Here is a 14,984-nt window from a genome sequence, read left to right on the forward strand (position 1 = left end):
GGGTACACTAAAAGTTTGCAGGCAGAACTCTCTGTCTCACAGAAACAGACTCTGCCTCCCAGCACCCAAGTAGCTGCATACAGCATATATCATGCTCTTTCCTGGGCAGCAACACTGGAAGATTACTGAGACCCTCCAATAAAGATGCTACAAAACTGACTTCATGGGCATCTTTAATTTGCTCTGCTCAGGAAAGAAATTTGGAGTTTAATTTTCACTGTGAAGAACGACTCAGCATGGCCAGTACGAATGTACTCCCCTGCTATAAGAAAAGATATTTCTAAAATAGCTCTGGCAATTATCATAACAAGGAATGAACTCATGATGTAAATTAGAATTTGATGGTTCCCAGGAGATTTTGACTTTCTTTTGGAAAGTTGCATTTCGTTAACCAGTTAACCTATGTTGTAAGATCTCGTACGCAGTTTTTGTTAGTGTTATAGCAAGACAGAGTTTGATCTACACCCCAGATTGTGTCTTTGTTCAATACCAGTGTTAGTGTCTATTACTGAATTCCAGGGGGATGACTCTAGGGCCTCTAGGGCACTGTCATTAGCTCAGGGATTATCAAAATTAAATATATATAAGGGAAGCAGTATTAAAAAACAATAGCCCAAATCTCTCTCTCTGCATTAACATTTTGGATACCACTACACGTTGTAGGGGGTTTTATGATTAAACTTACATTTCTATTTCCCACTTTCAGCTGTCCCAACTGCTGTTACCCCCTATAATCTATACTTGACAAAAATATACCACAGGTAAACAAAACATCCATTGGTAACTCTCACAATCAATAGATTGATCTCCATGCAAGCACAATGTCATGCTATTAACACCAGCTTTGCCACGTCATGGCACATCACACATGAAATGGGGCTGGAAAAGGTATCAAGGCAGATCTGTTACCTGGCTGATGGGTTTTTGTTTTTCCACCAGTGACTGATGAAATTGTAGATCCAGAAGACGAGGCTTCCATTTTTATTGACCCTCTGGCTTGTGGGATCGAAGGATGCCCATCCACAGGTGGATGCTGTGACACTGGGTAGCTTGCTGCAGTTCTCCTCTGACAGACTTGCACACGCTTTTCAGCCCCATGAATAGATAAATTTATACCTGACAGGAATAAGAATTAGGACTGTTAGACACAAGAGATCAACATGGAATAACTAAAATATAAATTCTCATGGTTTAAAATGGAGCTGCAACAGCCTTCTTAAAGGAATAAAAAAAAAAAAAAAAAAGAAAAAAGAGAACTCTAAAAAGACTAATTTTCTATGAAAATTAAAAATGTGAAAGTCTTTGCTGCTGTGTTGCAGGCATCAGAGTCAGCCACACTAATAGATATTTAAATTAATACATAGTCATGGTTTACCACTTCGCTGGTCTGCAGGAGAAAATATCTCCCATTCCTTCAGAATATCCACACAGCTCACAAAGGACAATATTAATGAGGCAACTACCACAGAGTTTATTAAATGACTGTTTTCTGATTGATGGATTAGAACTTCTCAAAAAGTATTTCTTTTTTTCTGAGGCTTTACCAGTACTAGGAAGTCTCATCATATGGAAAAGATGCTACAAATGAGGTATTAACTAGCTTTTAAGGAAAAAAAAAAAAAAAGGTCTGTTTTGAGGAAAGCAGTAAGGCTACAAACAACAATAACAAGACCTTAAGCTTGGCAAAAAATTCCACTTTCTCCAGTCCTGTGAAACCTTACCTTCAGTACTGGAAATTGTCTTTCACACCAAAATTCTCAAATTTGTCACATAATAATTTTTTATACTGAAATTGTGGTTAAAAAACAGGCTTTACTTTTCCAAAGGGAAAAGCAAAGTTGAAATTTCCTGTGTGGCCAATGCATGGTCTTAGAAAGAAACGCTATCTTGCAGTAAATTGCTGATTCTGACTTCCTCCTGTCCACATTGATGCAATTGCTCCAATTCCACTTGAATTGCTTTCAGCATACTGTGGTTGAAAATCTCTTTTGGGCAAGAAAGATGAATGATTGTTCTATGCTACTGTTTTACGCTTAATTTAATTGTGACTCTTATTGCTTCTGTCAGCAAACTATCTTTGTTTTAAAAAAAACCAAATTAAACCCCCTAACCAGATATAAACACGCAAACTGAGAAGCAGATGGAAAAGCAGACCCTAAAACCGAAAGTGTGGATATTGTAAGCACACTGTAAAGTGCAGTTGCCCAAAATCATTAGATATTATTGATTGGATTGCTCAGTTTTGTGAACTGAAATGTCCAAGAATGCATTAATGACTCTGCTCTTCCAGTTCCCCTAGAAGTCAATGTGTGTGAACCTCCAGGTCATGGAAGAGGTTTAGAATCTCTGAAATATTAATAAACTTTGATCCATGATATACTATCAAGGGGAAGAGAGCTACCACTTCCACAGGCGATTTGTGAAAACAGTGGGGTTGCACACAGGAGCAAAGGCTGTGCAAACTGCTCTCCTTTATGATGGTTTTGTGCATTCAGAATCGAAGCTGCACACTCAATACTTGTCTTTGCTTCCTGACACCAGAGCTGATCTCCTGCAGGAAATATTAAGGCATGAGGAGTTTCCTGCAGCAACTGCTCACCTAATTCCTGGTTTTAGGGCTAATGTAACTGCCAGCTTCTAAAGACTGTTGAAATCACATCCTAAGGATACATAGCAAATTCCAGTCACCTTATTCTTGTGAAAGGCAGCGTATCAATCCATGTGAACAGAATGACAACGAGCTTGCCTGGACAACATGTTTCTTTGATCATGCTAGCTATAAGGGACTTCAAACAGTGAGAAGCTAAGCCCCAGCTGTAAAATGAGCTCTTTACTTCTTTTGCAGTCACTAGAACATTGTGATGCTCAAAATATTGAGCAATTATCCCTAAGGTGTTAAAAAATTAGCTACAACCGTTTTCTTTAAGCATCACCACAGGCTGTCCCACCATTTAAAACAACCATCCCTCTGAAGCTTACGGTGAAGTCAGCCAACGCTCGGTACTAAACTTGAGCCTGTCATCAGCACATACTTTCTAGCTGGATCTCAGTAAGGCTGTGCTTTCATTTGGTCATGAAAATAGGGATCTATTTTAGGAACTGATTCCAAACATAAACCGACTGCTACATTACTCTGAGGTTCAAGTTAAGTTGCTTCTTCACATTCTGAAAACGGTATATAAACTCTTGTGCAGCTGTGACTGAGCTTCCTAAACTATTTCTGCAGCACATTTTTTTTTCAGACATCAAAATAAAGGATACTGCTTCCAGATTGCTATTCCTAAGAACTGCAAAATTTGCAGATTGATCACATCCAAAATTAGGTTCAATAGACAACTTGCTGCTGGTTATATGCAACCTTTTGCTTCTTCCACTAAAGAAAGATGATAAATCATACCTCCAAACTATGTGAGAAAGAGTGTTCCAGCATCACTGATAATTTTACATTTACAATTTTCTTTTGACATATTTAAAATTTAAAAGTGCCCAAAACCAACCACACAAAGTGTGTCACAAATGTATACAGTATATTTGGAAGTTCTTCACTCCAATCTCATTGGTACTGCAGTTATTTTTTTCACAGAAGACATGCTTTTGATTAGGAGAATTAATTTCCATTATTTTCCTGAGAACTAGATGCAGGACAAAGATGCAAGTATCCTTATTTAATTATAATTTCAGGTTTTCCCAGAGAAAGATCAGGTCTTGCTTTTCTATGTGCATTTCTTTTTGTTAAACTACAAGTCTAAAAAAATGTAAGACAGTAATACTGCAGCAAGCTGCAGCATTACCTTGTTTTCATGTGGGCGAAAGTTCTTTTAAAAGAGATATTGGCAGTCGAAAATACATCCCCAGATAACATGCAGAAAAGCACAGACAAAGGGAGGGGGAATCAGAAGTAGAAAAGATATTGGGAACAATGCATGTAGCTTATGGCAGATGAAAACCTGGTAAACTATTGGCACTAAACAGACTCTAGAGTAAACTCTCCCTATTCTTCCTACAAATAACCCATGCTGCTGATAAATCCTAGGGTTTGTGGATCAGAGATGTGAGAAAACAGCAAAGAGATCTCTGAAGAGTAGATGTTAAAGTTGACATCATTTGCTTTTTTTCAGTGGGACAATACCCACACAAGACATCTAGAAAGAAGGAGCAGCTCTCCAGAAGCACTCTGCAGTCTGGGTCTTCAACTAACTGCATTTAGTGGAGTTTTTCTCCCGCCTTTAGGCTTGGCCATATAGCTGCTGACACCAAAATCCCATTACCATTGCATGCCTGGCTCTATGGCCTCTGGTTGTACCTGTGCCTGCAGCATGGTCATTTTTAGGTGAGCTTGGCACTCATACTCAGTAGCTGGGTACAAGCACACTGGCATGCTCTGACAGGTAGTATAGTTGTTAAAAAAATCAGGAGTCTCTCCTGCCTTGCCCTCTGGCTTAATGTAATGGCTCACAAGCACCACTTTGAACCAGGGCTTCACTGCAAATACAAATGAAAAACTTAAATACTGTCCAGCATCCACAGCTGACTTTTCAGTTTGCAGGACTGGCTTCTGGACAAGGCTCTGCCACCTGCACCTGGCTGGCTGCAGTAAGAGTGGGAAGTAGAAGTTTTGTGATTTGAAGCTGGATGAGATTTGAGCCTTTAAGTATTGCAGATATCACTCAGCTCTTTTCCTTTCCTGCATGCAGCAGAAATCCTTCTCTGTATTTTCAAATCTTCACATGCCTTTCTCTTCCTTACCTGTATTTCTCTCTTTTTTTTTTCTCATACAAGCTTTTTGTCTCCATGAGGAGCTGCTCTTCTTACTGACCTTTTGTTCTCTCATGACTCTGAGCTTGCAGGTTCATGTAAGACAAACACCTTCACTACCTTCCTGCCAATACATCTCAGCTATGCAGTTTGCTAGCAGAGAAGTGCAGCCTCTATCCTGCTTCTGGATAACTTTTATTGCTCCCAGATAAGTCTTTTTATTACAAAATTTTTCAAAGCATCAGTCCTTCTGTATTGAGCATATTTTGTCTCTTATAAAGTGGTAGTATGCTTCTGACACATAAGGATTTATAATGCTCCAGATAAAACCTGCATATGAGAACATTAAAAGGGAGTAATGAAGTATTCCAAGTCATGAAGCAGTAAAATCAAACATAAAGAAGAAAAAGGAGGGAGAAATTATTAAAAGTTCAAAACACTACAGTGTGGCTGAATGCAAAGTTTTGTGTGACTGATATTTGTTTTGGTGGCCCATCAGATGCTACAAAGATGAACAACAACATCCTGCACTCCTTGGAAATCACTCTGCCCATGCACCTGATGGACATCTGCTTTGGTCGTGTGTTAGCATGACCAGCAGTTGTGCACCATGCACCTCTGCTATGCATCAGAGCACAGTGACATGGCTCTGCTGCCAATGGAGAAGGCTCCTGCACCTGAATGTGGGTCAGAAAGGCCATGTGTCCAAATTAAACTGTGCAGGTACCAAGACACCTCTCTACCTGGGAAGGCATCCCCACAGTGACTGTCAGGCTTGTGTCAGCCCCCGTTTTCTCCCATCTTGTACCACTTTGGGTTACAGGCATTTATTTATAGGTTCCTTTCTGAAATGTTTGTCTCTAGACAGAGATTATATGAATAGGCAATAATAACACAGTGCAGAGTTACAAGGTTGTACAAACCATCCATTAGCTAACAGTGCTTGATCAGCCTCAAGTGTCCTGACCTGCTTTATGGATCTTCCCTGGGATAACAAACTAGTTCTGGCAGGTGCAGGAAGTCCTTTCAGTTTTGTACCACTAGTGCCAGTGCTCCTGTTGGAGACCAATTACTCCATCTGCTCTCTTTTCTATGTGCCTTTTATTTTGTTTCAGTCCTATGTGGAGGCCTTAGGAGCAGTTTGAGGTAGGCCCTCTTTTCAAGGCCATTTTTTCAGCAGACCAAGTACAGGGAAGCACAGAGAAAGAAGTGAGGAAGAAAATCTCAGCTGCTTTATCACATAGGGCCACAAAAAGCAAAGCAGCTCTGGAAAGTCTGCAGTCATCAAAGCACAGATAAGCAAGGTCATAGGAAGCAGCTTGGAAGCATGAGCAGAGAGCAGAAAATGAGGCTTTAAGGAGCAGCATATAAATGGGAAAATTAGATATTTAGTTCCTTTCAACTTTTACAGACAGGAAAGGAGAAAGTGAGCCAATTTTTCCACCTTAATAAGCTAAATACTCCTTCCACACCTTGTGCAAATGGCCACATTTCCCATTAAAGTCAATGATGCTCTGCAGACAACTTCAGCTTTTTCACATTTTTAAGATAGCCTTGATAAAGGGGATCTCAGGAAGGGAAGCAATGTGAAAGTTTTCTCATGCAAACCCAGTTTAATTTGAGACTCAGCAGAGAGACAGCTGTGCTTGATGACATGATGGACTCTTTTGCTTGCTCTGAATCCTAGGTGGAAATGAAGGAACATGAGAGAAAAATTCTCCTGCTGTCCTCTGTACACATGCCTGAAAGCATAGTCAAAAGGCAGTTCCCTTTTTTTTTCTCACCCTATGCATTGCTTAGGTAACAAATACATCCAGAAAGCACCCTTTCCTTAACTTGGTGAAAAATGTTACATCATCATTAAGATTCCTATACTAGATAAAATAATTTTTCAAAAGTTTAAATAACATTTCTTTAACACAGCATCAAGTCTCTTGCCATTGATAACACATGATTATGAAATCATATCTAAGTCAGATTATGCTTTAAGTATAGCTTTGAAAATGTTGAAATACTTCTGACTACATCAGATGTAAAAAACACTTCCCAACTGCAAGCCTTCAGGTAAGCAAACAGAAAAGCTACTACTTACAGAACTTCCCAGGAACTGCACTGGCTGGAGAGAAAGACTAATACTGTGCATCTTGACAAGCTACATGTGTTCAGTTTTCTGAGATTTTGCATGATTGCTCCTCCCACCCTGCTTCCTCCCAAATATTGGGGACATTACAGGATTTCCAAAATCCGTAGTAGTTTCAGGTGATGTTCCCTACATGTTATTTTTTCTTATTTTCTATCAAAAATTTTGTCCAGTTGGCTTCTGAATTTACATCCATTTTTACCATACATAATTTTCCATGGAAAGAAACAACAGAGCTTAGACATACAGTCGTTGGAGGAATAGCTCTGGTTTTTTTTGTCTGAAATATGTTATCCATGAAAGTATTGTATTGAAAGATATCATGAATGACCTCTTCCCTTTCCCTGTCCATCCACGCATGATACTATAGAGCTCTATCATACCCCCCCTCTCTGTTGTCTCTATTCCTGAGCTTTGGAGACCTAGTTTAAACTGTTGCTCCTTACTAATAAGCTGCTGTGTATCTCCAGTCATCCCTGGTCACTCCTCTGTTCCTTGCCTCTTTCAAAGGATGAAAAGGCATGCTAAGAAGGTTTCAAGAAGCAGCATCAGAAATGCCCATGGTGTTCAGGCTGTGCTTTCACCAAGGATTTACACAGTGACACAATGAAGTTTCTGGTTTTATTCTTTCCTTTGTAATTTCATTTGCTCCAAGATACTTGTAGATAGATTCTACCTCCCTGTCACATTTGCCAGCTCTTTGGGCAATTTTTCGGTGACTCAAGTCTCTCTTTTCTAACCCATATACTTGAGGTCCCTGTGTCAAGCAAAGACTGCATGAAACAACGCTGCATTATTTTTCTCATTTCTATGTTGCATCATTTTCCACATCAGTTGCTTTGTAGGTCTCATGTTTGTTGCTTCTCTACGAGCATCATTGTACAGCCTTTTCTATCAGCGAAACAAATCTTCACAGAGGAGTATTACTTGCCAATGCATTACCTTTTGTTTTCGTTACCTGCCTTTAAGGGGAGGAGAGTAGCATCATCCCCAGCCTGCAAGTCACTGGTGAAGTTAGGATCTGCATTTTGAAGTGGGATCAAAGGCACATCTGAGCTATAATCAGGACTCCAGGAAGAAGGGGCTTGTGGATGCACTGGGTTTTATCCAGTTTCATCTGCACTGATTTAGAAATGAACTATTAAAGAGCCCCACGTTCCAGGGGAATATAGGTTTACACTTGCTTGTGTGCTTTAGACCAGAATAACTTATTCTTCCCTACGAAAAAGGCTACATTACCTGTGATATTGTATCCATCCAGATATGCATCCAGAGCCAGTGTTAACTTAAGTCTGTCAAAGTCCTAATGAATAAAAAGATCATGCCCACCTTAGGCCTGTCATCAAAAGATTGTTTTTACAGCCCCAAAGGTGATTCATCAAATTACAGCAAGCTAACATTCAAGAGCATAACTGAAAAGCTCCCATAGTGCTCACTGAGAGGCAAGATAACAACCTGAAGTCATGAAAATGCCTTGGAGAGAGTCATAACAGTCCTACTTTAATGGTCTACATGACACTCTGGAAAAACACTTGTCTTCCTTTAGTATGAAAGCTTAGCTAAGTGAATATAAAGCTCTTGGGGTTGCTGTTGAATTAGTGGTGACTGTCACGGGTATGTTGCAGTGCCATTGTGTTGAACACAAGGTGATGCCTATGCAAGTTGTATGAGCCCACGTGAATATATGGAACTTGTACCCCACCCAAGATGCTTAATTTGATTAATTTTTAAGTCTTGTACTTTTATTTCTGTCTGAAAATTCATGCTTTAGTTCCTCTGTATAAAAACAAACACATTGTACGGTGCCTAAATGTTGTATTTACCAGGCTACTGGAATAAATGCCTAACAATTTTGTGCAAAATATACCTCACTTCAGTTCACCCAGCAACCTGAAACCAGTGTCATTTGTCACCGTCAGAGCTGACTGAACTGTTCCTGAGATTGCCTGCATTTTTATTGTTGTGGTTTTTATTGTTCTCTGATTGTTTAGGATCTATTTCGATTTACTTTGTTGTTCCTATTGGACTTCCACTAGTGTTAGAACGACACACATGTTGAAGAGTAATTTAAAAATTAAAAAAAAAAGCATTTAAAAAAGTTCCTTTGCTTGCCCCAGTATGAAAATTGCAGTGAGGAAAAATACCATGTCTTGAAATCTGATAAACACAACAGAAATCAAAACCTGAGGCTGATAAAACATTTTCAGCAGAGTGTTTTTCTATCAAAAAATGGTCAATTTTTTCAGGAAAAGAAAACCCTAAAGTCATGAATTTCTGTCAAAAATTTTGTTTAGAAAATTATTCTGAACTTATCTGGACTGGAATATATTACTTTTTTTTTTGTAACGATGATGCTTTGGAAAATGTAATCTAAAAAATCAAGTAGAATACAAATTATCAAGTAGAATACCAGTTACCTCTGAGCAAGCCAAAGAAACAATTATCATTTCAATTACTGAAACACCACCTGTATTGCCAATCATCAATTAATGTTACTTTAATATACAAATAGTAAGAAATAATTAAAACCAGAAACATTCAAATCAGAGAGCAAAACAAATCAAAATAATATAACAAAATACAATGAATACAAGAAGTCCAACCAAGATGAAATATTTCAACTGTCCAGAAGCAAATTCTGATAGAATTATTTTAAGCATTATGTGGAAATGTGCTCAAAATAAATTCAAAGCGAGGGTACAGGAAGCAAGAATATTAGAATTTCTGTGGATTGGATAGTCTGGATTTTGACTCACTGTTTCAATAATCAAGTGGAATAGACTTGCATTAGAGTGAATGTAGGATCCTACAAAAACCAGTAGATTCATATTTCAGTTTCTGTCACAACAAATAACATCATGTCAACACTTTTTTCTTTTAAGCAGTTTATCCTAAAAAAGAAAATTGAAGATTGAATCCTTAATTGAAGATTGTCTCCTTAAGTGCCTTTTATTGATTTGGAAACTATACAGTAAATCTTGTCTTATTCATTTTATTATATATGCACAGCATTTACTAGCTGAAAAAAGACTCAACACTGAGATGATTTAAAACTTACTTTCACCTGTGGTAAGCACTGCACTTAAAATCAGTTTCTTTCTTAGCAAGTAGCTATTATTATGATCTTCAAAATCAAGAGCATTCTCCTTAAACCTGTTTGTACTGATTTTGAGCTTTTTACCCACACGTAAAAGGTAACTGCACACACAGCAGTGATACCTGGTACAAACTTTGGGGCAAACCCCAGTGCTCTGTGAAACAAAGCACCAACTGAAGTCCCAGATGCTTTTTACCGGCTGAGGAATGAAAAGCAGCACTAACCATGCAGATGTATTCTAAGTGTAGGTAGATTTAAAAGCAGAGAATTCTCTTTTTCCCCCCCATTTTAATTTGCTGCCTGAATGTCAACTGCTACATTGCAAATACCACAAGTCTCGTTTTATCTGATTTAATCGGATATTCTCCATAATGCAGAACAATGCAATCAATCTGAGACATCATCTGCGAAACAGGAAAAAACCTCAGGAGACTTCACAGATGGGAAAAGAAGATCTCTCAGGATACATCTGAATGTGTCTGCTCCATGGCACAGATAGTAACAATTTTCAGCACAGCAACTAGGCTTAATTTAACTTTCTCTTTTGCATCCCATTTCAGGGGACTTGTCTGCCCTCTTGCTGTTCCAGTGCCAGGCCCTGGTCACTCTCTCTGGGGCAGCTGCAAGCAGCAGGTCAAGTGCACTCCCCTGCCTTCACCCAGCCTGTGCTATAGCCCTGGCTATGGGGCCTTTTACAGGCTTGGTGTCTAAATGCTCACAGCTAGCTTTATCAAACCTCAATTGACTTTTACTTTGATGATATATTATCATCAAAATAACACAGCCAATGTCTTCAGGGTCAGGGCTTAAGACAATGAAACTTACTTCTACTTCTCCCTCCGCCAAATAGGAAAAATTATTTTATGCACAATGTTGCAGCAAAGTATAAACTTTACTAAAATGTTTTTAAAGTAAATATGCATCTGGACAGATGCACACTTGAGTAAACAGGTCACATGTGTTGGGTCAAGTCCGATGCCTGGGAGGGTTTTTGCCCTCTGAAACAACTGTCCATTGTGGGCATGTCCCAGGCTTTAGCATCTCGTGTGTCCAGGATCTGATGCTGGATCCCCACTGGAAGGAGGCCCAGAAGCCCCCCACCCCTTCCAGGGAAAGCTCTCATATGGGCTGGAAGGATGTGATGTGGCAGGTTCCATCAGAGCCTGGATGAGCGTTGCCGTGCAAGGAAGAAGCACCAGCCCCACACCCCTGCTTGCTGCAACACCTGTGTCTGCATCAGGCTCCTCCATGGCAGACATATTAACAAGGGCCAGTGTTACCAGAAATGTTGAGGCATGTTTATTACTTGTCTTTCTTTTGTGCATCGTTAGTTTTCAGCACACCCTCTTTTGGCAAGTAACGATTTTGGTTGTAATAAGGCCTATGGTGCCAAGCTTTCTAAATGGTCATAAAGTGAAGGCAATTCCCAGAAGAGATGGCAGATGTAGTGTGCAGCAGATGCCAATGAAAATCTGTGTTCATCTGCCACCTCATCTTTCTGGCAAGACTTCAGACCGTTAACAGTAACAAAATACCATTGAAAAGAATATGTAAACCTGCCGTGTTTATACATATGTTCCTCATAGGCATCCAGTTGATTGTTCTGAGCTTGTGCTTCTCTGGATAGAACAAAGCACAGGTCTTGCTTATTCTTCTGAGCTAGACTGTATTTCTGATGGAAGACTAATCAACTCTGAAAGACAACAGTAATCACATAATGATTGTCTGAATTTGGCGGATTCCATAGAGATGGAAAGTAGCTCTCTACTCATAGATACAATTTGAATTCTTGAGCTCTTTATAGCAGAATGAGAAGAAATGGTAGAAAACTATAAAAATGGAGTGGCTGCCTTGTAGCATGTAAGGTCTCTAAAAGATCCACTTCTGTCAAAGACAGTGCATGCTCTAGCTCCTTTACTGAATAACAGCCTCGTGCAAGGGCAAGGCCTACTGTTCTTTCATAAATAATTCTCTGATACGTTAGCAATTCAGAAAAGCATGCAAAGTATGCAAGATAGACTTTCAGGTATGTTTTATGCACTACGTAAAACACTGGATATTAATTCGATGTTCCTACCTTTTAAGAGGAGGCACAGAAGAGACGCAAATTTTTTTTCAGTGAAAGGGCATTCATTAATATTCTTTCATAAAACTTTTCCTTTTTTCACTCATATCCCTGACACATAATGTCCCACTACTGTTCATTCATTTTAAAAACCACCAAGAGAAAGTAAAAAGGAATATTTTTTAAAATCTCTCTGCATATGTAAAAAATATTGCAAATATCTCCGAGTTACACTTAAAAGTATTGCAAGTATACTGAAAGTTATATTTGTAAGAACATTTCAGTCTGAAAATGATACTGAATTTGGTCTGAATGTCACAGTCATTTTGAGGATTCAAACCAACAGACAGTTCAGGAAGATAGTCACTTTCTCTTCACAAATACCATTTTGTCCACAGTCAAGTAGATTCACCAAAAGATGTATAGAACACAATCTTTATGAACAAATCCTAACTGACATTTCATCACCAAAACTGCCTATAAAATCCTGAAGGGATTCCGGGAAGATCTTAGCATTTCATTAACTGGGTCTGTCTTTGAGCAATATACAACATCTGAACAATTAAAAGTGGTTGTGTACTCTGCTCCTATGATAATACAACATCCACAAAAAGAAAACTCTAATACACAGGCAGCAGTCTATTGAGAAACCAAGAGAATAGTCTACAAGCAGGGCAATGAAACTTAAAAAAACTGGTGGACAACCTAGTCAGTGAAAAAAAACCCCAAACAAATAAAACATCAAGCCTTCCACATGCAAAATGTTTTTTTTGTTAAAAAACCCCCACACCCAAGTCCCAACAACATAAAAATACCCAAACAATCCACCTGTCTCATTCCTTCCCAGGGGAGATGTCTGGTTAGACATTACTCCATAAAGCTGTTTTACATACTCCCTGAAAGAAAGAGCCAAGAGTACTTCTTCACATTATAGCTGATCTACTGAATCAAAATGGCACTGAAAACCATGAGTCCCACTGGACTCAGGTCTTCCTTCTAATCCTTTATGAACACAATTCTAAATCCTGAAAAGTCTGTGGTTTAGAAATAATATTCTTGTTAAATTTCTATGAGTAGTTATCCACCAACCAGAAACATTTTTCATTTACAAAGCAATATGATCCAGCTAACAAAAGGGTTTTGATGAACCACAGCAGTCATAATTACAATTACATGAAGAGAAATCTGAGAATAAATTTCCATATATGATTTTAATGCCTCAATCAATAAAGCATACAGTGTGTCTTGAAGTCAAATATGTAGATGAGTTAGAACTGAAGTGGATGAAAGTGTGAGAAAATTAATATTAGATAAGAATATAATCTGTTAGAGAGCTTGTTCTCTAATTCCAGATAATGTTCATGATGTTTTCCATCTCCTTTTGTAACACCTCTCCTTCCTGAAAACTGGGCATGGTCTTCACTTCATGACTTCTGACAATAACACCTTCAGTGATCAAGCCATGGCAAGGAACTGATTATGACACATTCTCTTTTTCAAAAAACTGCTGGGTTTTGGGTTTGCTTCTGCCTTTGCAAATGTGAAAACTTATTCCTCTCAAAATGTATTTTTCCATTATGAGACTTTTAAAATGTAAATCTAAGCCAGTCAAGATAAAAACAGTTTCACCATTGAAAATAATGAGCTTTTCTTTATTTTTCTTTCAAGTCCTCCAGTTAACAATCCTTTTTATAGATAAATATATCAGAACCAAAACATATACAAATACAAAGATGATTCATAAAAATTCTTAAGTCCTAAAAATTGCTGTCCAAATATGCTTGAGATATTTGGTGTTCCTATCAGTTCCATAACTGTTTTTTCCTTCTTGGAATTTAATGTTTTATGTCAAAATGTTTTCTATACTATCTTCAATCAAAACAAAATATCTCAAAGCAGCTACTTCAATCCAGTCTCTGAGTATCTGCAATTTAGAATTCAGCGATAATTTTCACTGACTCTAAATTCACATTCAGGGAATACGAAGACCACATATGTTCTTAATTCATGCAAAGTGATAAATCCCTCTCTGCTTTCTTTCTCATTTTTACAAGTGCAAGATACTATAAATGTATGAAAATTCTTTTTTTCCTCTCTTATTGTTTTAGGGCACAGTTCATTTCATCTCATCTCCTTAATTCTAAAACTGCAATTGTAATTTATGATGCACAAATTCTGCTGTTCATCCTTTCAACAGAAATGAATATATTGTCTGGAAAAGCATGGCAACACTTCCTCAGTAAAAAGACTATGCACTAGGTTTTACTACATGCTGATGGATGGTATGAGAAAGATTGTGACCCAGCTATAATCCCATCTATTGGAAGGGTTGGGAGAACATCTGCCAACCTGCACACGGTAAATCCGTCAGCCAATTTTTCAGAAAGTTGGCCACAGTAATTCACAACAGTCACTTCTTTTTTGAAAGATTCTTGTTCAACTTGCAGTCACTTGGCATGACCCACTATGAGTTTTCTTCCAGACACCATCCCAGGCCTCAATGGTATTTTGCAAATGTACTGCTTGCTGAACTGATTGCTGACCTAACACCTTGTCAAGATTCAGCTGGCTTTGGAATTTAATATAAAGTTCTTGACAGGACCCTGTACACATAAGAAGAAACAACCCTTCAGATCACACTGATGCTATCCTCCATTAAAAAAGCACAAAAGGCAAACTTTTACTTACCCACTTTTCACACGAAATGAAAATACCACTGCATGATGGCAGAAATATCTCAAAAGACTATGCGTTTCAGATAAGTGTTAATAACTTCATTGTTAACTTGGCTTTAAAAGCTAAACTTTTCTAAAGGTATTACATAACATGAGTAATGCAGTAATTGAGCTTATTTTTAACTGCGCTTACTTTTAATTGAGCTACTCAGGTATTGAACTTAAGACTGTCACCTTTAAATGACTCGTTAC

At 38.3% G+C, this 14,984-nt stretch overlaps 1 protein-coding gene across 7 annotated transcripts in view; it reads right to left on the minus strand.

Annotated features, from left to right (window-relative positions):
• The window catches only part of ANO4 (anoctamin 4), a 177,751-nt gene that overhangs the window by 120,754 nt on the left and 42,013 nt on the right, over positions 1 to 14,984 (minus strand). For all 7 annotated transcript variants that reach the window (XM_048301053.1, XM_048301057.1, XM_048301051.1 and 4 more), the window contains one exon: positions 910 to 1,116. In XM_048301053.1, coding sequence (XP_048157010.1) covers positions 910 to 979 — 70 coding nt within the window. In that variant the 5' untranslated portion in view covers positions 980 to 1,116. The remainder of the gene's footprint in view (positions 1 to 909; positions 1,117 to 14,984) is intronic.

Source organism: Corvus hawaiiensis, chromosome 4 (genome assembly GCF_020740725.1).
Source record: "Corvus hawaiiensis isolate bCorHaw1 chromosome 4, bCorHaw1.pri.cur, whole genome shotgun sequence".
Lineage (NCBI taxonomy): Eukaryota > Metazoa > Chordata > Aves > Passeriformes > Corvidae > Corvus > Corvus hawaiiensis.